The sequence below is a fragment of the Alligator sinensis genome, unplaced genomic scaffold (genome assembly GCF_000455745.1).
Source record: "Alligator sinensis unplaced genomic scaffold, ASM45574v1 scaffold1277_2, whole genome shotgun sequence".
NCBI classification, from domain to species: Eukaryota; Metazoa; Chordata; order Crocodylia; family Alligatoridae; genus Alligator; species Alligator sinensis.
Genome location: NW_005843023.1, coordinates 281,851 through 306,906, shown reverse-complemented (window position 1 = coordinate 306,906; position 25,056 = coordinate 281,851). Strand labels below are relative to the sequence as shown.

At 46.5% G+C, this 25,056-nt stretch overlaps 1 protein-coding gene across 6 annotated transcripts in view; it reads left to right on the top strand.

Annotated features, from left to right (window-relative positions):
- Positions 1–25,056, top strand: part of PDLIM1 (PDZ and LIM domain 1) — a 74,346-nt gene that overhangs the window by 5,994 nt on the left and 43,296 nt on the right. For 5 of the 6 annotated variants that reach the window (XM_025193189.1, XM_006036812.3, XM_025193186.1 and 2 more), the window contains one exon: positions 16,524–16,675. In XM_025193189.1, the coding sequence (XP_025048974.1) occupies positions 16,524–16,675 (152 nt within the window). Of the gene's footprint in view, positions 1–1,225; positions 1,392–16,523; positions 16,676–25,056 lie in introns of those variants that run through there. The other variant, XM_025193188.1, reaches the window with a different exon arrangement.

Here is a 25,056-nt window from a genome sequence, read left to right as displayed (position 1 = left end):
GATGTGGGGCTAATTTGTGGCATGCCTGCCAAAAGGGTTGGCCTCCGCTGATCTATGACTTGTGTGTTTTTGTTTTATTTGTACTGTAATAACATCTAGTGCAGGGGTGGCCAAAATGACAGATCCGGCCGACAGCCAGACTCCATTTCCCACGTTGAGATTGGCCCCAGCAGCGCTGACAGGGAGCACAGTTGGGCGGGGAGCTGTTTTGTGGTGGCCAGGACTGGGATCTTGTAGTGGTGACTGCATGGCCTGGAGCTGGGGCACAGCTGTGATCCACTGCCTCGTGCCCCTGCCTGGGTCGTGCAGGCATGGCTCCGTGCTCCAGCCCCGGAGCAGCACGCCATCCAGCTGCATGCCCTGCCAGCGTGCTGGGGCTGGTCTCCATGGAAACCCTGCACCCCCCCCCATGTCCCCGCCCTGCTGGGGTGTCTGTGGGAACTGGCTGCAGCAATGTGGGCAGGGGTTGTTGGGAAATGGAGTCTACCACAGGCCCGATCTGGCCCATGGGCTGGACTTTGCCAGCCCCAATCTAGTGTCATACTCCCTTTGTGCTAGGCATCAGGCAGGTAGATTTGTACCTTATAGACTAACTGAATCAGAGATGTATACTATGAACTTTTATGAGCTGCTGTACATCTCTGATTTAGCAGTAGCAGGCAAAAAAGATTTTTTAAGCAGAAGCATGTTTAATTTGATAGCTCTTTAAATGTATAGTTCTGCTTCTTGCTGTTGTCAGTGCTGATGGGTACATAATAACAGGGTAGCTTTTCTGCCTTCAACTTCACTAATAATTGCAGAGTTATTCATGTGAGGTTGTGGCTATGAGTAAAGCTAAAGGAAAAAAATACAAAAACGATTGCATGATTTATTTATTCTTGTATTTTACCCCCAAGGATTCGAGACATGCAAAGTTGGTTTTTACTTAACCTTTTTTATTTTACTTTCACTTAATATTTCAAGTACTTGCTTTCTCCCCTTGAGTTCATTAGCAATGATGATAACAAATGGTAGATTAAATGACTTTCATAAGGATGTTTGTTGTTGAGAGCAAAAGTCTCCTGAGTCCCAGTACAGTGCCCTGAATGCACTGATAGCAGCAAATGGCATTGAGATCTTATTTTATTTTAGATGAGAGAGATGCAAAAGTCTATCATGTTTCCACTGTGCTTCTTATCGTTTACTTAGATGTTTGAAACTGCTTCGGGCTCCAACATGCTAGGGTGTCTTCTCAGTCCAATCATAGTCTGCTCCCAGATCTCATTAAATCACTTGAGTCATTGGCATGATGTTTGGAATGGAGCAGGGAGGAGTTCTCAACACCTCTTCATGATACTTTCATGCTGAATTCAACTTCCTTTTTCAAAAATGTCTCCAAAAATGTTTTAAAGTTAAGTCAATTGTTTCAAGTTCTTTTTACATAAAAACCAAACTACCTTGCATAGGCATACTAGGAAGAAAATTTAGATCAGTTTGTTCATGCAGACAGGGCTTGGCCCCATGTCTTTGTTAATCTTTTGAAGATGCTGTGCTGTGGATTGCTAGGATGCATCTTATCTCAAGTACTTTTCAGGCTCTGGACTGACACAATACAGGGTAGTGGATTTTTGGGAGTTACTCTGTGGCTGTTTCCCCCCTCCCCTCCCCCAGATAATGTCCTATGAGATTAGTGGATCTGGTGAATGGAATTAAATCAGATTTTGAATGGGAGGAGGCACTGATAAGCAGGGATCCTGGTTTTCTCTGATTAAAAATTGCAAATTCTCTGATTAAAAACCCCAAATCCATGATAAAAATTAAAGGCCCTCTACAGCGCTGCTGGTGCCCCGCACTTCCCCCCACAGCCTCAACAGCCCTCCTGATGCCCCTCACAACAGCCCCCCAGACCCACGCATGCAGTCACAGACAGGCAGACACAGAGGCACACACAGACACTGACACCCGCCCCAGCAGGTAAGTGTGTGTGGGGGGAAAGGGAAGGTGCTGGGGGGTAGATCAAGAAGCGGGGAATGTGTTCCTGTGCCCACTCCCAGGAGCAGGGCCGGGGGGTGAGGGCAGGGGTGCAGGGCCAGGGGGTGAGGGCAGGGGTGCCCCTCTGCAGGGGGCTTTGTGGGCAAGTGATGCGGGGCGCAGTGTGGTGGTGCCCGCCATGTGCGGGCCGCACACATGCTGCCTGGCTGGCTGCCCAGGGGAGAGGGAAGGGGAGGCTTGCATGTGGCCCGGCGGGCCCGTTCTTGCATGTGGCCGGCTGCACAGCTTTATGGCCAGCTTTGCAGTGGCAGTGAGGGATGGTGGCTGGCGGGGCTGGGGGGCTTGCACATGGTGGCTGCTGCCACTTACCTGTGGGGCCGTGCCAGCGGAGACGGCCGCTGCATACAGAACCTTCCTGCGGCGCTGTGGAGCTGTGCCTGGAGCTGTGCGGCTGGGCTCAGGGTGGCAGCAGCAGTGTGGTGGTGATTGGGTGGCATGCAGCCATCCCCACCACTGTCCCACCCGCACGGCGGCCATGGCCACCACCACACTGCAAAAGTCTATTTGTTGGGACATATCATCAAACACTTTGCATCCCTAAAACATTGTGCAAACTAGATAACCAGAAAACTGCATTTTCTCTGATAAAAACAGGGAATCCATTGTTTTCTCTGTTCTTCCATGGGAAACAGGAAACTCGGATCCCTGCTTATAAGGTAGATGTCTGTATAAAGGGCATACACATCATAGAACCCCCTCTGACTAGGGACTAATGAAACATGGATTATTATCTCTGGTTCATTTCCATCTTATGTTGAGGAACCTCCTGGACTTGGTCATCTTCCCAGTCACAAATGTCTGGTCTTATCCTATAAACCCATGTTCTTAACCTAATTTGTGTTCAATGCTGTGCTGATCCTAAACAGAATTTTGATTGAAATAATGCAGGCTTTATGGATTTTGGCTTCAAACCATGTCATATCATAACAAAAACAGCCTTGCCCATAAATTTAAAAAAATCCTGATAAAGGCCCAAAGCAGTTGCACTTGTATTAATATATTTTGCTGTGATAACTGTTTTCTCAATAAAAGCAGTTATGTGGCAGTCCAGTTTTGTGGACGTATTAAAGATCTTTGGGATCTCAGTGTTATGCCTATCACTAATTTCAACTACAGCATCCTGAACTAGTCTGATGTACTGTCTAGTAATGAAATTCAGCAATAGAGGTAGCAGGAAGTAAAGGGAGGTAAAGGGTTTGTTTTTTTTTTAATTGCATTCATAAAGTTTATTTAACCTCAGTTTTTTCTGTAACCTGGGCAGTGTGGTTTAGAGTTATAATTTGGATTTTATAGCCCAACATTAGACTTGGGGTTAAATCCTGCTTGCCCTATTCAAGGGGAAAACTCGGCCCATTTAAATGCATGTGAGTATGCGGTGTGAAATTGGCCCTGGCATAAACAGCTGCAATTTTCTTTGCATCAGTGCAGATGTAGCTGCCTGTGCCAGGCCTGAGATTGGCCTGAGATTGCTAGAGAAATATTTGAAGAAAAGAGGAGAGGAGCAGCTCAGGGGAGCAAGCTACAGGCTGCCTTGAAAAGAAGAATCATTTCCATGTAGTGAACTGCTCAAGGAAACTGAACCCTACGGACTAGCTCTTTATTCACGCTCCTGAATATGAGGAGGATTAGTCATAATATACTAACATGCCTTGGGGCCACGCCAGAATCTAGGATGTAGCCTTTTTCCTGTGCAGAAAGAATAACCTGCAGTCATGGTATGAAATTTAAGGAGAAGACTAAGCTAGATATGGGATGGGCTTTTACACCCAGAGAATATCTGGAATGTTCCACTGTCTGCCAAAGGAAACAGTGGGTGCGGTTACTTTAATAGGTTTTAGGGTTGGGCTGGCTTTCCATATGGAGAAGATAGCCGGTGTGTGTAAGCAAGGAGAGAGCTAAGAGCCAGGAAGGGGGAATGTACCTAGGATTGTATACCTACCACAGAACTATCTAGTTCTAACACTTCAGTGTTTCTGATTAGAGATATACAAGGCTTCTTCCCCTTGTCTTTCAGATGTCTTGTTAGAGGCAACAGGCTGGGAAAGGGCTTTGGGGAGGTGCAAATGTGGCTTCACGTAGTCTTCATATGTACATTTCTGAAGGATTTTTACCAACCAGTTCTTGACACATGAATTACACTCAGAGTACGTGGTGCTACAGCAAAACTAAACCTTGCAACATTTATGGCACAGCTTGGGTGAACAGAATTATACTGTCCATGAACAGTGAAACAGTTAACTAATGGGCAAATGACTCGAGTTATTTGCAGAACACCTGGCACATCAGGTAGATGCAGTCAGTGACTTCTGATCATCCAAAAGATGACAGAACAGCACTTGCTGACTTTAATGATAACTGAAAGCCAGCACTGAACTCCACTGTGAGAAGGGAAGGAGTAGGTTATCAGGTAGATTGTTCAATGGAAATACTGTGTCTCAGCACTCCTATCACAAGATATGACAGAGGGGCCTTGCAACCCTTGTATATGTGTGTGGTTCTGTTGACTACAATGGGGTTGTTGTCTAAAATATACAGGTATGAGGACTCCTTGTTCCTGGTCAGTAGGGAATTTTTCTGGCTGGGTGTAAGGACTAAAGCTAGCAATTTGTGCAGAACCCACACTGTCATTGTATGCATGAAGGTAATCTGTCCTGTCCAGCGCAGTCTGCCCTGGCTGTACACAACAGCCATAAGGCCATAAAAAGTGAGGGAAAGATCTCCTTTTCCTTCTTTCCAGCAACCAGAGGGGTTCAAGCTTATCAGTAGTCTGAAGTGGAAAGCCAGGTGCAGTGAGAGCACCCTAACAAGACATTCTGGAGCTCTCTTCCTGTGGTATGTGGGTCTTCTCATCATTTGGTTGTTTCTAGACTCTGTGCAGAGATAGGCTCACCTCATTTTTTTGTCATATCCCCATGTCTCCAAGAGTCCTGCTGTCAAGAAGATGAAATAAGGAACTTGTATACAAAATGAAACACAAGGCAGCCATCACACTGAAGTGTGTTTACTTTCACCTTGTAACACAGCATTAGTACAGCTGCTTTGAGGAAGCTGTCTGTGGGAGTAGGCAGGACGCTGATGCACAGTAGAACAATATTGGTGATGTAGGTCTGGATTCTACTGCATCTCCTCCACACTGCTCTTTTGTGAGTCAGCCTTAAAGATGAGATGATGGCCTGTTACAAAAACAGGTTCCTTAATGGATTTTCAGGGACTTGAACAGAGTGGAATAAATCACAGTTAGGTGCCTGATTCCACTTGGATGCCCAATAGGTGGAATAGATTCTGGTCCCCAGTCTCTCCAGTCTAACCCGGTTGTGGAGCTCTGCTTCATTCTCCTGCTGGTGAGTACAGTCCTCTCCAATTTCCAGTGTGTGTGGAAGTTTTCTGGTATGCAGAGATCTACTGGTGGATCAAGATCCACTGGTTGGTGACCACTGCCCTAGACTCTTCCTTGATGGAAAGCAATAGCAGGCCTTGTCTGCTGGTCCAAAAACAGGACCTGAATTTCCCCTTAGTACACCTCTGCTGTCTTAGTGATGGTGGAGGATTTAGTGTAGTCAGTCACAATGCAGCTGGCAGCTTTATGGTCCAGACACACCTTGCACAGCTGCCATTTGGATGTTGGCTTAAACCCATTTCCTTACTGACTTGCCAGCTTGACAAGGCTTCCCCATTTGTCCCTGATGCAATGCAGAATCAGATACATATAAAGTAGAGGCTTTAGGGCAGGGGTGGGCAAAATATGGCCCATGGGCCAGATGCGGCCTGTGAGGCCATTCTATCCGGCCCGTGGGGCCCCTAAAAAATTTAGAGAATTAATATTTATCTGTCTTTGGTTCCTGTCAAAAATGACAGGAAGCAGGGGCAGTGGGGGAGTAGGCCCCGAGGGGAAGCCCAGGGGTCTCCCACAACAGCAGGCCCCCCCCTCCCCCGCCTCCCCAGCCAGAAGCCCCAATAGGGGCTTCTGGTCTGGGACCATGTGGCTGCCCTGGCGCTGGAACCTCAGGTAAGTGGGGGGGGGAACAGGGGAAGGAGCCCAGGGAAAAGCAGCCCCTCGCCTGCCCCATGGCTGGCGCTCCGTGCTGCAGCCGCTTGCAGCCTGCATGAGCAGGCACAGGCAGCCCCATGCTGGCTGCGAGTGGCTGCAGCGTGGAGCACCGGTCATGGGGCAGGTGAGGGGCTACTTTTCCTGACGCTCAGCACCAGCTTGTAACCCAGCCCCGCTACCAGCCTGGGCCCTGTCAGGGCTGCACACAGCAGCTGCAGCCCCCCTGCTTGCCACGTTGGGTAGTGTTGGCTGCTGCTGCCGCCCAGAGCTTGTGTGCTGGGCAGCCCAGAGGTGGTGGTGGCAAATGCTGCCCGGTGCGGCAAGTGAGGGGGCCGCAGCTGCTGCAGCCATGCGCAGCCCTGACAGGCGAGCCTGGAGCTGGCATGGGGCCCAGGCTGGCAGCGGGGGGGGGGTACAAGGTGGTGTGGGCCGCAGCTGCTGCAGCCATGCGCAGCCCTGACAGGCGAGCCTGGAGCTGGCATGGGGCCCAGGCTGGCAGCGGGGGTGGGTTACAAGCTGGTGTTGAGCGTGGGGAAAAGCGGCCCCTTACCTGCCCCGTGGCCAGCGCCCCGTGCAGCAGCCCCTCACAGCTTGCATGGGGCTGCCTGTGCCTGCTCCGGACAGCCCTGTGTGGGCTGCGAGCAGCTGCAGCAGGGAGCACTGGCCATGGGGTGGGGGAGGGGCCGCTTTTCCCCGCACTCAGCACCTTCTCCCTTCTCGTGCAGGCCAGCCCAGCTCCACAGACCCCTGCCAGTCTGTGCCCTGCTCTGGTCCCTACTGGTGCTGACCCTGTGGACATTGGTCCCAAGATGGTGACCAGGGGGTGGGGCACCTGTCAAGGGGCGGGACTACCCACGAAGCCCTTGACAGCTTGCCAAAACTGGGTAAGCGGCCCTCCACCTGAAATAATTGCCCACCCCTGCTTTAGGGAGAGGGACAGTTACTGGTACTGGGGGTGAGTGGGGTGGGAGAGAGGCTGGGTGAATAGAGACTTATACCAACCAGTAGAATAGCTGCTAGAAACCCACCTTGGCATGAGACTCCCAATGGCATCCTGGAAACTACGCAATACCAGGCTATATCCACCTGGGGATTATCTACTTCTATAAAAAGGGGCAGGGCAGGGTGGCACCTGGGGTGAAGGTACTGCACTTTCAAGATGATGTTAGCCTGTTTATCTGCTAAGGGCTAGTAGGTTATTCACTTATCAGATTTCAAGTGTATTATTTTCCTAGGGAATAAACTGGAAATTTGCACTGTCTTCTTCAGGGCAGTCCACTATCTCCAGTGTCAGATGCCTGATTTTTTCCCTTTTCTACATGCGTGCTTTTTGAGAAACCAAACCAGCAGTTCTTCTGGGGGCCACGTGGTCCCATCCATTTAAATAAACAGGCTAAAGACAAACAGGAACATGATAATGGCCTGGGTGTTGCCAGGGATTATTACACAATAGAGCACTGACTTCAGGGAAACTTGCTGCCACTGTTAAAACAGGTTTCTCAGGAGAGTAGTAGAATTGCCACTTAGACTTGCTTTCTCCTGGAGCTAATATGTAGATAGGTCAATCAAAAGTAGCCTGCAATCTTCCTTCTGCTGCAGTGGCTGACTAAGTATTCCCCTAACTTGTTGCTGTAGATGATTAGACGTCAAGTATCACGAATGATATGAAAGGAACAGCAGTGCCTGTTTTTCCTCTCTTAATGAGACAGGAAAATGTATTTGCCTGAATTCTCTCATAGCTTCTGATCTCTGCTGACCCAGCTGTATGCATTCATTGGCAGAAAGCATGTTGCTTAGCATAATATTCCAAATGCTGAACATATTACTCATGGCCAAACAGAAGCACGTGCGGGTGGAGAAGGATTACATTTAGTGTTTGAATTTGTCTCCTAGGTGGTGATGGATCTTACACCTATGTAGCCATTGGCTTGTCTGACCAACATCTGTATAACTATATCAGTGGTTTTCGTTTTCAACATTTTTGGACTTGTTTCTCAACTAAAGAAAAATAATAGAGCAATTCTTTTGCTGCAAAAGTCTCAGACCACAATTGGTCAAAATATTTATTGACACTATGGATTATTCCTATTAGAAATCTCTTCTTTTATTAGCTGCTAATATTGTGTGGCACTCCAGGATGCTATGGCTCCCTGGTTAATAATTACTGATCTATTATCTCAGGTATCCAGGTTGTAGCCGTATTGGTCTAAAGGCAAAAGGAATCAGGACTTCTGGTAGAAGTGATATCTTTTATTAAACCAACTAGATTTTTGAAAAACTCGATGATCTTCCGAGGTCCCTTCCAGCCCTGATGTCTATGAAATCTATGAAAAAATGTCTTTAATTGCAAGCTTTCGGGCACAAGGATCCTTCTTCAGGCATGGGAGAAAAGATTGTACAAGTTCTCTTGGGTAAAAATGAAAGTTCATATTTCATAGGAGAGTTGAAGGTGTGGTAAACTCTCCTGTTTGGAGCAGTTCATTTTATATGCAGATTGGGGTCAGAGAAATGTTGGAATAGTCTGTTTACCTCAAAGTTGTTTGGTGGTAAGCAGGGCGTAGTCGTATTTCCTTCTGGTTATGGTGTTTCATTTTTCACAGAGGAGTAAAAAGATGGAATGCTCTTCTGGGCGGGTATTTCTTATGTGGTTAGGTGTCTCTGAGCTCTGTGATGAGGTTCTGTGATGATGCAAATTACCTTAAACAAAGGCAGAAGCAGAGTCTCAGGTTTCAGGTGGTCAAACTTGCTTCCTCCTTGTAAAATTATGAAGATTTAATTTAAAAAAATGGCTAAAATTCAGTATCTTCCTTGTGTCAGGTATTCAGGTCGTAGCCCTTTTATGTGTGGATCTCTTCCTACATCAGCTCATTTGCCTTTTCTGCTCTTGTTTTGTTTCCTGATTACCTTCTTCTGGCTTGTATGCATGTGGACCAGTGGGTTACCAGGGGCTGTGGAGTCCCAGAGAGAAGTTGAAAGGATAATGCAAACAGGGAAAGGATGGATGTGATGCATTTGTGGATGGGAAGGGTTAGGCAACCCAGTAGAGGTAGCGAATGAAACCAATAGACCTTCCCATCGCTTGCTTTCTACCAAACCCATTGGGCCACTGTCCTTGATAATGCTGCTGAAGGGTGATCTTCCCTTTCATTCCATAGAATGCCAGATGTCTGTCACAGTGCAGTTTAATTGTTAAATTAGTTCTTGGTAGAAAGATCTCACTATATATAGTTGTCAGCCTCAAATCCTCGTGGTTTCTGACTTTCCATGGTGAGGGAGTGGCTGAGGACAGCAGAGAAGGCATATGGGATGACTGGTGAGTGCTACCTGATTTGGGAAGATCAGGCTTATTGGCAAACTTTGACACTGCTGTGGGGTAGGGGGTTAGTTGACATATGGTTACTTTTGGCTGAGGAGTCCCCTGTGGTTCAGTGGTAGACTCCTTATCTACCCCACAGGAGACCTGGGTTTGATTCCCAGACACTTATACAACTACAGCCATGGAGGCACCAAACATCTGGACTCAGTCTGGTTCTTGGATTCTGTCTCAGTGGCCTAAAGGGATGGTGACAGGTCTGGGTAGCCTCCACTCCTCCAAAAATGCCTGCCCAGGCATATGCATGGAAGGTCTGGGTGGCCCTCGTGCATACACCGTGATCCAGGAGAATTGACAGTTGCTACCACATTTGGCTGATTATGGGACAGAATTTTCAGAGGCAGAGAAGGGGTTTGAGATGCTGCTCAGAAAGGGTGTTGGTGGTTGAGGGAGGCATGAAGCCTCCCTCTCCCTTTTCTTCCAACCAACCAAAAGCAGCTGGCTTCCCAATGCTAAGTATGCAGCCTGTACACAAGCACAGGCTGCATACTTAAGGTGGTCCAGCCTTCTCTCCCATGCCAGTTAATGAGGGTAGTTATGGGCTTGTCTACACCATCTCAGTACCATGCCTAAGAGTACTGCTGTGAAGCAGTAACCCAGCCCTCCCATATTTGCTTCTGTTTCATGAGTGGAAATGAGGCCACTTTAGGGCAGCAGGAGTATGCACCAGGAAGCAGGCCTGACACAGAGCTTCAGAGCTCAGGGCTGTGGTAAGGCAGCTGCACTATTTTATTTCCAGGAGTTGGCATTTGTGCACAGCGGGAAGGAGTGGGCGGGTTGGCTTTCTGAGACACTTCTATTAGGCACACCTCTGCTTTGTCCTTTGAACAGTGAGATGACCCAATGTGAAAATGTTACACAACTGTCTTTGAGGAAACAGGGCAACATACAGCAAAGTTTGTTTGAGAAGAGCCTCAGGCATGATGTTGCAGGAGCTGCTTTATCTCAACACCTTTTATTACGAGTTGAGAGAGTTTTCAGTGCTGAACAGTGATCGTGCTTGTGTGCGCACCAGCAGCTGTTGGCTGGTTACCTACAAAACACGTGAAGCTGAGCCAATCTGAGCCAGCTCTCCTGCAAAGTCAGGTTCGCTCCCCTCCTCTTACTGCCTGGGAGCTTGCATCTTTCTCCTTCCTCCATCAGCCTTTCAGAGGCCATTTTTGTTCAGAATAATGTCACCTGCCCTTTTCATGTGGCTACCCACTCTCTTCTCCCTTCTTTTCATACCTTCCCACCGCCAGTCAGCATTTCCAGCTCAGTCTGCCTAGTGGTCAGGAGGATGCAAAAGGCAGAATGAGAAAGCAGAGGTGTAGCTACCCATTTTTGTGCCCTGAGCAGAAAAGGAAGGGTAGGAAGAGAGGCAGAGGGCCATTTTGCCCAGCACTGGAAAGATGGGGGAGGGCAGAGTCATAGGCTAGGGATAGACATTACTCATAAACCAGTTTAAGTGATCAGAAACTGGTTTAAACCTGTAACAGAATAGATGTTCAGTGCACATAAACCTGCTTGAAAATGGCTGAAACTGGTTTGAGATAAACCTGGTTGAATGTAGTTTCAGACTTAGCTGATTTGGGTTAAACCAGTTAATGCAATGTCTGTCCCAGACCCCTTGCTGGTTTAAGTTAAATTAGACTACCCCAGTATCCCAGCATGCTCTCTGGGCTGGGCAGGGCTCTCTGCTTCACAGCAGGGCTGGTCCCTTCCCTCTGCTCCCTGTCTGGAGCTCCAGCAGAGACTGCAGGCTGCTCCCCCCCCATCCCTACTCCCTGTTAAGTAGAAATTCCTCCCTTCCCTTTGCCTTGCTGAGAGGTGTCTGTGTATTAGCTAGCAGACCACATGTGCTGTGGCAGACAGGACAAAAGCAGAATCAACAGGTAGCTGGTAATGTCACTCTGTTGTTTTCTTAATGGGGTGATAAACACTGTGTTACTTATTAATTCCCTGCTGGGCTGGGGTGGGGGGAGGAACCCCACCCTAATTGGAGCGTCCTACTGGGGCCTGGCCACACCCTCCTCAGCTCAGCGCTGTGGAAGGGAAGGGAGGGCTGGTCTGGCACCCCCTGGCTTCTAGCCTCAGCCACTGCAGGTATTTGCCTGCATGGTCGGGATGTCTGTGCAGTTACAAACTGAAGTAGCCTAGCCAGGTTAGACTAACCTGCAAAGATTGAATCAGTTCAGGCTCAGGCTTTTTGGTTGTCTGTCCTGAGCCTCATTGGCCATGGTGCAGGTATGGGTTCAAGTTGCAGCTCTGGGACAGGCTCCCCACACAGCAGCAGTGATGGCATGGGCTTTGTGGTGGCCACCATTCTGGTGCCCCCTCTAAATTGATGCCTGGGGCTGGTGCCCAACTTACCCACTCTTAATTAAGGTACTATGAAGAAATTCCAGCCTTGGTAAGTTAGACAGAAATGTACCCAGTTGCGTCTGATCTACAATGAGGCACAACTAGCAGAGGTCATTGAATTAACAAGCAGTTAGAAAGCTACGTCCACTATCCTCATGTCATGCTTTGGTGGGGATACTTTCCAATATTTTGCCAGTTCCTTCTGGAAACCTCTTGCCCAATTGATTTTTCTGTGTCTTCAAAGCTGGCTCTCTGAATTCAGTTGTCATGGTGCATTGTCTTTTGACCTCCAGAATAAATTTAAACTCATGCTAATTTTGGAAATCTCTTATTGGGGTTTGCTGGTCAGCTGCTTCATTCTGCAGCTGAACGTGAGCATTTTTCAAATAAGTTTGCATCCGTCATCTCAGTCTCCTCTTGCTGCCACACACCTCTCTCCATCCTCCCAAAAGGACAAGTCAGGAACATCACTAAAACTTAGCAAAGGCACCAATAATAAAACCACAATCCTATCCTATTTCTTTAACATTTGAAATGTCTTTCAGTGACTTTGCTTATAAGGGTGAGAATTTCAAAGGCAGCATTGCCAGGCATCTAAGATATGGCATGATCTCTGGTCTGAGTCAAATGGAGAAGAGAAGAAATTTTGTTACTCATTATTAATCATTTAAGGAGGGACGGGTTTACTTTAGCAGTCTGCTCTTGTTCTGACAAGTTTCATCCTGGCAAAGAGTGTATGTTCTGGAAGCAGCATGGTAAAGGATTTAATTAAGGTGACATTTCGGGGTAAGTCATTACTTTAAGAAATACATAAGAATACCTCCCATTTTCAGTGAGTCGGCTTTTCTCTTTTTAATTGTGCATCCTTCTGGCTTTTCATTAGGGGAGATGTTTGCAGTGTACCTGAATAGCATTCATCTTCCTCATGCCCAAAATAGCATTTATCTGATACAGCCACAATGCTAGCATTCCATACTGTTCTGAAGTGGGCAAAGTAGGGGAACACAATACCACGAGTGTTGATGGACTGGAACAGATATTTGCCTGCAGACCCTACTAACTCAACCTAATGGCATTTTGATTCACTGGGCCTTCTTTAGAAGGCTTAGCTATTTTAAAACCTTCGTTTTCTGTCTTGGTTCTGATATTTTTCTTAGTACAGGATCATTCCAGATAGCTGGCCTCAGAAAGCTTTAATCTATAAAGTTGCATAGTTCAGTGAAATTCTTCCAGGGATATTGGTAATATATTTTTTAAGCATTTGGCAATATTAGTATCCTCTCAGTTAGAGGGAATGGCAATAATCATCTGTAAACCTCACTGCTCTTTATGAATGCAATGCAGTTATCTCTGTTCTACGGTTAGAGAAACAGAGGCAAAGAAAAGCTAAGTGACTTGCCCAGGGTCACAGAGGAAGTCAGACTAAGTCAAATGTAGAACCCCAGAACTCCTCTGCACTGGAGCACATTGGCTGGCTCAGTGACAGTCCCAGTCTTCATATCTTTGGATCCAGACCTGATTTTCCCAGAGCTAGGTCTTGAATTTGGGCAGTCTTAATATTTCAAGGAGATAGATGTGTTGTGTTCTGCCTAGCAAATAGCATAGCTATTGATGGGGCATGCTGTCTATGAAAAATTAATTTAAAGTGTTAGGTAGTTTTCTGAACACTTTCTGAAGATCTCTGGATTAGTGTTAAATGTCTGTATCCAGCTATGGTGAAACACATCAGTGTCCACCTTGGCTTGACACAAAGCTCTGTTGTATAGCAAAGAGGCATGAAGGAAAAAACATCTAATTCCATGACACCCTTCCATGTGCAGGGAAAGTGTCCTATTGAGGCTGGGAAGGGATACACTAAGCAGCCTCAGTCTGGCCCAAGAGACGTGACAAACCCATTAAACAGTGCACCACAACAGTGATGTTGATGCATATCAGCGTAGATTTCTCTCTCTCTCTCTCTCTCTCCCCCTCACCCCAAGGGAAGTTCTTTGCCTTGCAGCCCATACTAGGCATGCTTTCTTTATATTCTGTAAACAAGGTATATTTATAACTGAAGGCTCTGCTGGGTTTCCTCAGATAATTCATAGCTAGTCTGGTGTGCCAAGAAGGACTGTGAAACCAAAGGATGAATAATTATGGCAGTAGGTTCTCAAGTTGGGCATATACCAGCTCTCAGACATGCTTTAACCTGTGCTTGTATTTTGGATCAGTCCACCCTTTTCATGTCCTTGGGCTGCCTGCATCAATAATTGATTAAAGCTGGTATAATCACTGCCTTCCTCCCCCAGAATCATTTAAGCCATATAAGACTTCCCTTAGCGGTTATGGAACTGCAGGTGGATGTTTGTGCTGTAGGCCGTGACTTTGCAATTGGATCTGTGCACACAACTCCCTCACCCCATTAAAATCACTGGAGCTGTATACAGGGACATTCATCTTTTTGTTCTGATGCAACGACAGGACCACTGGGGCTTAGTTTTTTAAAAATCTCCTTTTTACATGGCTCAAGCCAGAAGTTGGGGGGTGGGGGGGGAGGGGGGGTGCTAAAGCACAGCTCTCTGGCACATAGCCAGCATGGGCTGTGTGCTTACTTCCTCTTCCTGCTGCCTCTAAGTTCTCTGGGATTTGCAATCCAGACTCACTGCAGCAGGACTCTTCAAAGTTGCTCATCACTTCCTGTTTTCAGGTGCCTCTGGGATTTGTAGTCCACAGTCACAGCCAGCACTAAGTAAGCAGGGCAGGGCAGCTCCATACTTGGGGGAAGAGACGTTTAACCCCCCTCCCTGGCCCCAGACCCCAGCAGGGGTTTGCCTGAGGTGGGGCAATGAGCCAGCCAGTGAGGCCATGGAGCCAGTTGTCAATGCTCCAGCTAGGGAGCAGAAGGGCAGGACCAGCCCTGCTCTCTGGAGCAGACAGCCCAGCCCAGCCCAGCCCAGGGCTGCAAAATGCTGGGGGACTCTGATTTAACTTGCACCAAGAAAGGGTCTGGGACAGAAGTTGAATAAACCAGTTTGACCTAAATCAGTTAAGTCTCATACAACATTTAACCAGGTTTATCTTAAACCAGTTTTAGCCATTTTGAACCAGGTTTATATGTACTGTACTTCTATTCTGTTACAAGTTTAAATCAGTTTCTGATCACTTAAACTGGTTTATGTATCACTTCTGTCCCTAGCCTAGCTGTTTAACAGCACGGTAGTTTAGGATGAGAAGCAAAGAACACTGCACTGAGCTGAACATGGAAAGGGAATTTTCTGAAGGCAGAATGTCACAAGCATGAGTTGGTTTTGTGGATGTAGGCTAGGATGCTGGAGTCAGTTCCACTGTTCTTACAAAAAGAGCTTTGCATAAGGGCTGATGAGTTACGTTTAGCATCTTACCTAAAAGATTATACTTCTGGAAATGCTGTCCCCTCATCGGTCTGCTGATTAAGTCAACACTGTCTTCGGAGAAAATCAAAGTCCACTGCAATTAGTGGGAGTCTTTACATTGATTTCAGTGGACTTTGGAACAGGCCCATATTATAAGCATCTTATACTAAACTGCATGCTAGCTGGCTTATGATACCTGACTTGATCACTGCACAAAGTGGCAAGGAACTTCACAGATGGAACGAAAAGTGGCCATTAATGCCTAGCTATCCTCAGCGGACCCAGAGAATAGTTAAGGATGTTCCTTATTAAAACTGGAAGAGCTCTTACCGCAATCCACTCTGATGCCCAGCAAAATATATTCTGCAGTGCTTTCTGGATCATTTTGGTATCCATAGAAGAATGGAAATCAGCCACAAGAGCCTTGGGTAGATACTCGAGTTCTACTTTAACTAGGCAAAGTCCAGTATCTGGGCTTTTAGATTATCTGCACCATTTGTTGATCCTCTGCTCCTTTTTACCTTTATTGGATCTAAATGATACCAGATTTATTGCAGCCCTTGTGGAGGGGTTTTAAATTTCTGAAGCTCTGCCATTTTATGCAACAGTCCATCCCGTGTTGCTTCTATTTATATCTTTATGCAAACAGCTTATTTCAAGCTGGAAATCCCACCTGGGTTCTTTTTCTGGGTCTTACTGATTTATTAAAAGCAAAGGTGAACCCAAACCAAAATCTTGGGTCTAAGCCTGACTCCCTGCCTCACTGTACACTGATTTCTTAAAGCTTGTTCCAGAGCTGAGTCTTTGCATTTGGCCACTTTGTTGTTTGCTGTTTTTTCTATATTCTCTTTTTTGGGTGGACTGTATCTTTCTATTTGTAGAGCATCCACCTCCCTGATTGTCCGGTGCTGTACCCTCAATTTCAGTGCCATTGCTTATGCTAGATGTGAATGAGTCATTGGGTGTCTGCTCTGTCTCTCTCATATGTGTCCCCTCTTGTCTGTTGTTTTCTTTTGTCCAAAATCAGTAATTGAGGCTGAAAAGTACACATTTGAGCTTTGCATATAGGGAAAATGTAACACCCCCATTTCCATATGGTTCCGAGGCAAAATGCTCGATTAATACTTCTGGCTATGGCAGGAAATTGAGGTTCAGATTCAAATTTCATTAGCTCGGGTCCACTTTTATTCATAATCTACTCTCATTGATTTCCACCCTTTCACTTTTTGCTTTAGCAAGGCAGACCTATGGGCTATCCTCTGTTACTGAAACATTGTCTGGGAAGTCACCCAGAGTTAAAATGTGTTTGGAAAAGCTCCTGTTTCTCTGTAATGGATCCCTTTTTGTTCCACCTTAGGTGACTCCGGGAAGCAAAGCTGCAATAGCCAGTTTATGCATAGGAGACGTCATCATGGCAATTGATGGAGTGAACACAGACAATATGACACACTTAGAAGCACAGAACAAAATTAAGGCCTGCATAGATGAGATAAATCTGACAGTTGGAAGGTAAGTTACTGAGATGTGCCCATGTGGGGGCAGGACTTGTTGGTTCTTTATAGCAACCACATCTGATTAGCTTCCCTGTCTTGACCTCTCTGGACCACACGGGCAATTATTTCGGGTAGAGGGCAGCTTACCAAGTTTTGGTGAGCTATCAAGGGTCGCATGGGTAGCCCCACCCCTTGACAGTTGCTCCACCCTGGTCACCGTATTTGGGCCATAAGTCCCACCCCCTAACCCCTGATCTTTGCCACTGGAAGTCCCTTCGCTTGCCCAGGAAGTACTCCTTTTGGGAGGGAGGGTACTGCAATCTTGAAACCAGAAAAAAACAATATTGTATCCAAAAAAAATAAAACATGTACTATAACTTATTTAAACTTTATTTAAAAATATTTTTGTACTGTTTTGTGCGTTTGCAAAGTGTATCTAGAAGTGAGTGCATAATGGCTAAAAATACAGTCCTACTGTATATTGTGTGTGGACAGTAAGGGAGTATATGTAGGGGGTGTGGTTGAGGAGTCAGCGTGTGTGTGTGCGTGTGTGTGTGTGTGGGGTGGCGTGTGGGTATGGTGGGTGGGTGTAGATGGGTGTGCAGTATGTGGTTGGGGTGGGGGCTGTGGGAGGGTGTGGGGTTATAGTGGGTGGGGTGAGAGACAGAGAGAGAGACAGGGCCAGACCGTGTGCTGCTCTTGAGGACTGCATATGAGCCTCATGCAATGCAGCCAGGCAGACCCTGTACCCAGGCTCCAGGCTCCTGCCATCCCATCCTGGGTCCCCACTGGCCCCAGGGCACTGGCATGGACTCTGTGCTCCTGCCCACTGCTACCATGCCACCGTTGTTTCCTTGCTTTCCCTCCCACATGCCCACACACTGCTGCCACCGTCGCCGCTTCCCAGCCCCCCCGCCCCCCCCCCCGCCCCCCCCCTGCCACCCCCCCTGCCCGTGCCACTCCCCACTGCCACACCTCCTGCTATCGATGTTTCCTGTGGTCCCCCTGTCACTCCCCCCCACCACTGCCACTTTCCGTGGCCCCCCTCACTGCTGCCCCTGCCGCTCCCCACACCACTGCTTCCCATGGCCCCCTCACCGCTGCTACTTCCTGCGCTGCTCCCTGCTGCTCCCCGCACTCCCCTGGGGAGTAAGCAGAGCAAGACTTAATTGTTGTGGGAGCCCATAACCACCCAGTTCCTCCCACACATGAGGATGATAGGAAAGGTTGTGCATATCTTAAGATTGAATGGAGTTTTTCAGCCAGAGAGTACAGGTTGGGTGGTACCTGCAATGCTGTGTTTTACTCAGATTATTTTCAGGAGCTCTACACCTTTGACCATCTGATACTGTCCTTGGCTCATCATGAACTGTACTGGAAATTGCCTGTATGCAGCCTCACAACAATCCATGTGGATGGATACAAGCTTAGTTTTGCATGTTCCCAAGTGGCCTCACTTGAGTTTACTGAGGTCCAGGAATGGCATTCCTTTAGTAATCCATGCACAATCAGGACAACCCCAATCTTATTTTTTTCTTTTGGATAAAGCATCATATATGTCCTTTTCTGGAGACAGGGAGAGAAAAATAGCCTCAGGAGGTCCTTCAAAGTTTATTTAAACCTCAGCCCATGCTCATGTGCTTCACATTATCCAGCTTTGCTTTCAAGCACCTGCAGGTTCCCTCAAGTCACTTGTGTTGGGTACCACTGTTGGTCTTGTGGGTTTTCTTTTGTTCCACTGCTGAGTCACTCTCTGAATGGGATTATACGAGCCCAGCAGTGTGCTCTCATTCATCCATTCTGAGCTGAGGAAAAAGAGACTGGCCTGTTCCCTCATCACATACTGCCTAATGTTTGTACCATAGTGGGAAGGGGAAAATGTAATCTTCCCTTCTACCCTTACTTTTTAAAAAGAGGTTCTGAGAACTTGCAGCTACCATAGTTTTCAGTGGGATCTCTGGATATGAGCATGGTGGCAGAGTCGGTCTTTAGAAGCCGCTTTCTTCTGCAGTGAGTTTTAAATCCTTTTTCCTTTCCCTTAAAAGCATTTGTAAACCTCCAGCCACTGCTGTGGGAGTGCTTTCTTGGACCTAATGCTAGAGGGCATGTGATAGGAGATCATAGCTTAGCAGACCAGAGATAACTCTTAGTGCTCTTAGTCCACAGAGTTCTCTTACTGATGTTTGGTTGATGCCAGTAGCTCAGTAGACACTTTACAGTCCAACAAAAAGTTGTAGTTCCAACCCAAAATGATTGCAAAACAGTGTGCAATATGAAGATGGTAGAGAGAAAATGACATGAAAGCAGGGTGTACGGTCACTGAATGTACAGTGTTTTATTAGCCCCACTCTTTCTCATGAAAATTCTGAATTCAGTAATCGTTATCTTCATGCAGAAATGTGCTTATTGGCCTTTTTGAAATCATGTGTTTCCTAACTGAACAAAGCAATACTGTGTGGTTCTGGCTGAGTGAAAACGGGAGGAGAGGGCTGTTTCAGCCCATAGACAAGTTCACACTTTACAGATCATTTAGCTTGTGAATGTGCTTGCTAATGTTAATCAAAAAGTTGTTAACTTTATGACTACCCAATGAGCATTCAATTAGATCAGGGCATAGAAGCTGCCCTGGAGAATAATTCTAACTGGATGTGTAGTCATGCGGAACTATGGAATGGCTCTGAATGAACACAATGCAACTTCTTTTTCAAGTGTGGCCTCCTTATGTGGAATCAAGCTATTTTATATGAACTTCTTCCTTCATGCTGATAGGCTCAGGCAGCAAGACCTACATTACCTGTGAGAAGAGGAGAAATCATAGGCCTTTCTTATACTTCTGTTTAGGTAGACTTGGGGTGATGTTTTGTCTGTCCATTTATCTTTGGGTAGCACACTCCTGCCAAAGTATGGCAGAAGTATACCAAGGTATTTAAGTGCATTCCAAGTAAAATTAAGTCCAATCCCTAGTGGACTTCGTGGCATCCTTAAAGCAAACAGAACTCCTCAAGTACTTCATAACTCATGGAGATCCAATCCACACCCCAAGCAAAAATTTGACTACTTCATGGAGTTTATTTTGTTTTGCAGGGAGTTGGTAATGGTTTTACAAAGGAGAGTGTATTTTTTATGTTGGAAAAGCGTGTCATGAAAGAGAAGCTCTGGATTAACCTGAACTCCTTTGGGAGATTGATCTGTGTACAGATCCCCTCAGCTGAGAGAACTTTCTTTCCAGCTACCCTGGATCTTTTGATCTACTTGGTCGCAGAAGAGTGCAGCTGGTTGTGGTGGCTCACAGATTCATGTTTGGTCTTTGAATCAGAAGCTTGATCTATTAATTGCTTTGAAGATTATTACCAAGGCCTTAAGATAGCATCAGAAGCCTGCAGAGAGTATATAGATGTGGTGTTCTCATGGTGGCCTAACCCATGGGGAAAACAAGCAGGTGCAGTCTATGCCATTTGGAGCTTGTGCATCATCTTCATGTTCAACTGTACATAGAGTGACTGTCGCAGAGCACTTAGGTGCCCTGCTCCTTTAAAGAGGGGAAACTGCTAGGGCTGCTAGGGGAAGAGCCCTAGCAGTGAGTGGGGAGCCCCAGCTGCTGGTTACCCAGGCAACCAGAGTGAGCTAGTGGCCCACCCCTGCCAGCGGTCAGCTGACCAGAAGGGGCAGGGCCTGGCTCACATATAAACCCCAGGGCTGAGGCCAGGATGGCAGTACCCTACCAGCAGCCAAGGGGGAAGGAGCTCTCCCAGAGCAAGCAAAGGGGAGAGGCCTGACTGCAGGTACAGCCCCCGAGACTGGTGAAGGATGGAGCACCCCTGGTGTGGCTTGAATAATGTTATAGCCAGGCGGCTAGAATTTGTGTTATAGCTCAGGGGCTTGTGTTTTGTTTGCTGTTTAGGATCGGTGGCTTGGGTGAGGCTGTTAGGGGAAGGACGAGGCCTCATAGGGGACTCACAGCAGCATGGGGACCCCAGCGCCAGAGAGGGCGCAGCACTTTGCAGGGCTGTGGAGGGCCCGAGCACCAGAGAGGGGCGCAGTGTGAGACAGGACTGCGGAGAGCCCAGAGAGGACCAGGGGGCCAAATTATAACAAGGCCCAGACTGAACAACGTCAGTTCCATCTGCGAGGCTTGGGGCCTGGTAGAGGAGTGGTTGGAGCCATGCATAGCCCATAAGGCTAGGGTGCCCCAAAAACATCTATTGCAGAACGGGACCCACAAGGGGTCCGGGAGTCCACGGGGTCAGATATTACAGTAAACCGTGTCCAAGAGGACATAAAGGCAGTGTCCCTTATATATATTCTCCATCAAAGATGTGGTGGGTGAGAACTGAGGGTGCCCATTGGGTCAACTTGGCATGGTAAGGGAGCCTTGGGGAGATCATGGCCATCCTGCAGGACCCTGTGCCGTGACAGTGACTTACAGTGACCCAGCATGGAGGTGACCTGTACAGAAGCACTATGACCAGGTCCTTCTCCAGGAGGAACAGATGAAGTTTGCTAGTGAGCTGGAGGTGAAGGGGTGCTTTTGGAAAATGATGCTGCCTGGACATCTAATATTTTTTTTAAGGTTTCCTGAGCTTTGGCTTGTGCAATCAGGCCAAACTCCATCAGGATGTCCAGGGTGGACAATACAGTCAGGTTAGGTTGGATTTTTCTCTCCCAGTTAGTTTGAAAACTGTTTGATCTAGGGGTTAGGGGCAGAAGTTACACATAAACCAGTTTAAGTGATCAGAAACTAGTTTAAACCTGTAACAGAATAGAAATACAGTGCACATAAACCATGTTCAAAATGGCTAAAACTGGTTTAAGATAAACCTGGCTGAATGTTGTATGAAATGTAACTGTTTTAAGTCGAACTGGTTTATTCAATTTTTGTCCTGGACCCCTTCTTGGTGCAAGTTAAATCAGAGTCCCCCAGCCTCCCAGCATTTTGCAGCCCTGGGTTGTGCTGTGCTGTGCTGTGCTGTCTGCTCCAGAGAGCAGGGCTGGCCCTGCCCCTCTGCTTCCTAGCTGGAGCAGTGAGAGCTGGTTCACTGGCCTCACTGGGTGGCTCACTGTCCCCACCCCCAGTAAACCCCTGCTGGGGTCTGGGGCCAGGGAGGAGGGTTAAACTTCCCTTCCCCCCAGTACGGAGCTGCCCTGCCCTGCTTACTTAGTGCTGTCTGTGACTGCAAACTACAAATCCCAGAGGCCCCTGGAAGCAGGAAGAGGAAGTGATGAGCAACTTTGAAGTGTCCTGCTGCTGTGAGTCTGGACTGCAAATCCCAGAGACCTTAGAGGCAGCGGGAAGAGGAAGTGAACACATAGCCCATTAGTGCCCCCCAGCCTCTGGCTTGAGCCACTTCAGGCATGTGGCTGTATTTCCTGAATCAAAAGTGAATGTCTGTTCATTTGTTTATTGGTTCAATCTTTGCAGCTTAGGCTAGCCTGCAAAGACTGAATCAATTCAGCCTCCAGCTTTCTGACTGTCTGCACTTAACCCATAAGCACTATCTGCCACCTGGTCCCTGCTTGGATCTGTGTCTCTGGGTTTCTACATTATTAGGTAGCTCTGCTGACTGAGACAATGAGCCCTGCAATTTGGTCAGGCCATCAAGCATAGTCAGCACTGTGTGCGCAATTTGTATGAGCACTGGAAGGATTCTCAAGGGAGAGAGGAATTTCTGAGTTCTCCATTTACCATGTACACTAATGCATGCACTTTGTAAAAGCCTAAAACCCTGGTGATTTTAATATTAGATCCGAGTTACTTGAAATAATGGTTTGTGGACTAGGGCTATTCCTCTCAGTCTGCGAAACATTTTGAGAGCAAAGATTGGGAGGAGAAGCTGCCGCAGTGCTCTGTTTAGTAGTTAGTGCTTTTAGAGTCATGGATTTGAATCCAGCTGATTTAGGCTGTCATGATGGTGATGGGGATTTCATACATGCAGAGATGGGTAACTCTGAGTGGACTCTTTTATAAAGTGTAGAGCAGAAAGACTGATTTAAAGTCTTTTTCATTAATTTTTAAATGTCCAAAAACCTTGTAGGTATTATGCAAGTTTACTACTACCCTTCCAGACTCTGTGTGGGATTAGCCATGCAATCCACGTATATTTTAGTGGGAACTGTGTGGTTCATTTTTCCCCTATCCTTGGATATACCTACATTAATTAAGAAACATTTAGCTGTAATAACTGGAAACACGTAAAAGCTTCTGGTAAAGGAAATGCTGTTTGTGCTGTGTACTTGATTACGAATATCAACAGCATTCCAATGTTTCCTGTTTCAGCATTTTCCTTAATGATGGTAATAGCCCCAAAATATTTCAGATTAGATTGTAGTCAGGAAGTACAGTTTAACGCACAATGCTGCTGGGAGTGGATTAATTTACTGGCTTAAGAAAGCATGAACATTCTGCTTTTCTACCCAGTGGGGAAAATTCATCCCTCGTGAAAATTAGCTAACTTCCAAGGAGTTAACAACAAGCATGAGTTTGCTCTGCTGAGTGCAGTAAATGCACTGCCTGCTGTTTTGCTCATTGACGTGATGAGAAACTTTGGAAGATTCTGTTCTCTCCTATTCAAGTGTGATAGTTCTAGAATGTTGATACTCTGCCCGAATTCCAGCTGAATTTTTAGTGTATGTCATTCATTCTGTCATGAGCTTGTTCATGTGTTCACTTGTTGTCTAAGGTAACCAAGAGAGTGTTTTAAAGATCAGTTCTCGAGAACAAAAAATTATTTTCAAAGGGCATGGAGAAATGAACAAATTAAATCAAATTAAAAATAGAATAGGGAACTTAGTGCGCATCAGCTACCGTTTGCTCCAATGCCATAATAAGTGGAATCTAAAATGGCAGGTTACTTCTCAGTGAAACAGCGCAGTCATGTTAATTTAGATTCCATTTACAACATGATAGGAGCATACACACAAAACGGTTACTATTGAGCAGCTGACATGCAGTGAGGCCCCCTCCCCCCCACACAGTTTAATTTGTTTCTCCATGCATAGCAGACATAAATGGTAAAGTTCTCTTCTGTCCAGTGGTGAAGGGCCAAGCTTTGTACCTCAGGTTCCTTACATAGCCAGAAAAGTACTGATCTATAGCAGGTGATCTTTGGAAGTGACACAGTGAAAGCAGCATTCGTAGTAGAGGAATCGGGAATTTCATAGACAGGGTTCTGAGCTTGTCCCATTCTTGGAGAGATGGAGCTTTTGGATCCAGCACCAAAGCCTTTGATCTGAGTCATTATCTTTTTTTTATTTAAGATTTGTTCTTTTATTCTTGTTCATATTCTTACTGGGGTTTCGGAGCAAAGTAAAACCTCTCTTCCAAGGCTGTATCTATTCAGAATGGGTATCTGATTTTGCCATAAGGGGGATAACAAGCAAGGCAGGAGCAGCAGAGGAGAAAGTCACCAAGATATTGAGGAAATTTGGTTTGGAATATTTGGCAGTGGAATGGAACCCACAAGGACCAAGGAACAGAATGGGGAAGAGAGAACCCCAGGGAAGCAGCCAAATTAATTGCTTATGTAAAGAGGCACCATTTCTCTAGCTCTGGTGGAAATGCACCTGCTGAACTTGATCCTGCTCTATGCAAACTCTCTGCATGTCTCTAGACACAAAAGAAAAAATGGAATTAGATGATCTAGACAAAAACTTGTTTCACTGAGTATCCCAGGTTAGGGTTAATTTTAATTGAATTGGCTCTTCTTATTTGCTCAGCTAAATTAGAAAGGACAATAGTTTGGACCTGTGGTGCCAGACTGGTATGTAACAAAACTTGCTGAAAGGCCAAATTCTTCATACATTTCTACATTTAAAAAAATAAATAGTCTTTTTTTATTTGAATGTGCCTTTTCCTGCTGTGACTGGAAGCACACTGGGGTTATAATAATATATAAATACTTGCAAAAAGGATTACAAATGTGTAACCTTTCTCTCAACTCCTATCACCTTTTTCATCAGATTGCCTAGCTGCTCCTCCACAGCTCTGCCGCCAGTACATTAATTCTTGCTGCACTTAAAAGGTCGGAAAAACAACCTGGCAGAACCAGTTACCCTAGCAGAACCAGTGCCAAGAAGAGAAGTTGCATGTTCATTCTGCTAAACATCCAAAAGCTGATGGAAGCTCTGCTACTAGGCTGTATCAAAACAAAAGTAAAAACTGCAGATACCCAAATGCTGATTATGAGGAGGACAAAATATGGGGCTTGGCTTGAAAAGATTATATAAAAACAGTTTATATATGTCATGCCCTTGCTACTGGAGACATCAATCCATTTTTCTCATGTTGCCAGTTTTCAGCGTGGGGACCACTGTATGAAGTCACAAGAGAAAATAATCCATGTTCCAGGAGACCCATGGATTTTGTTGACTCACTGTGGTCTGCTTTTTGTCATCCTGCCA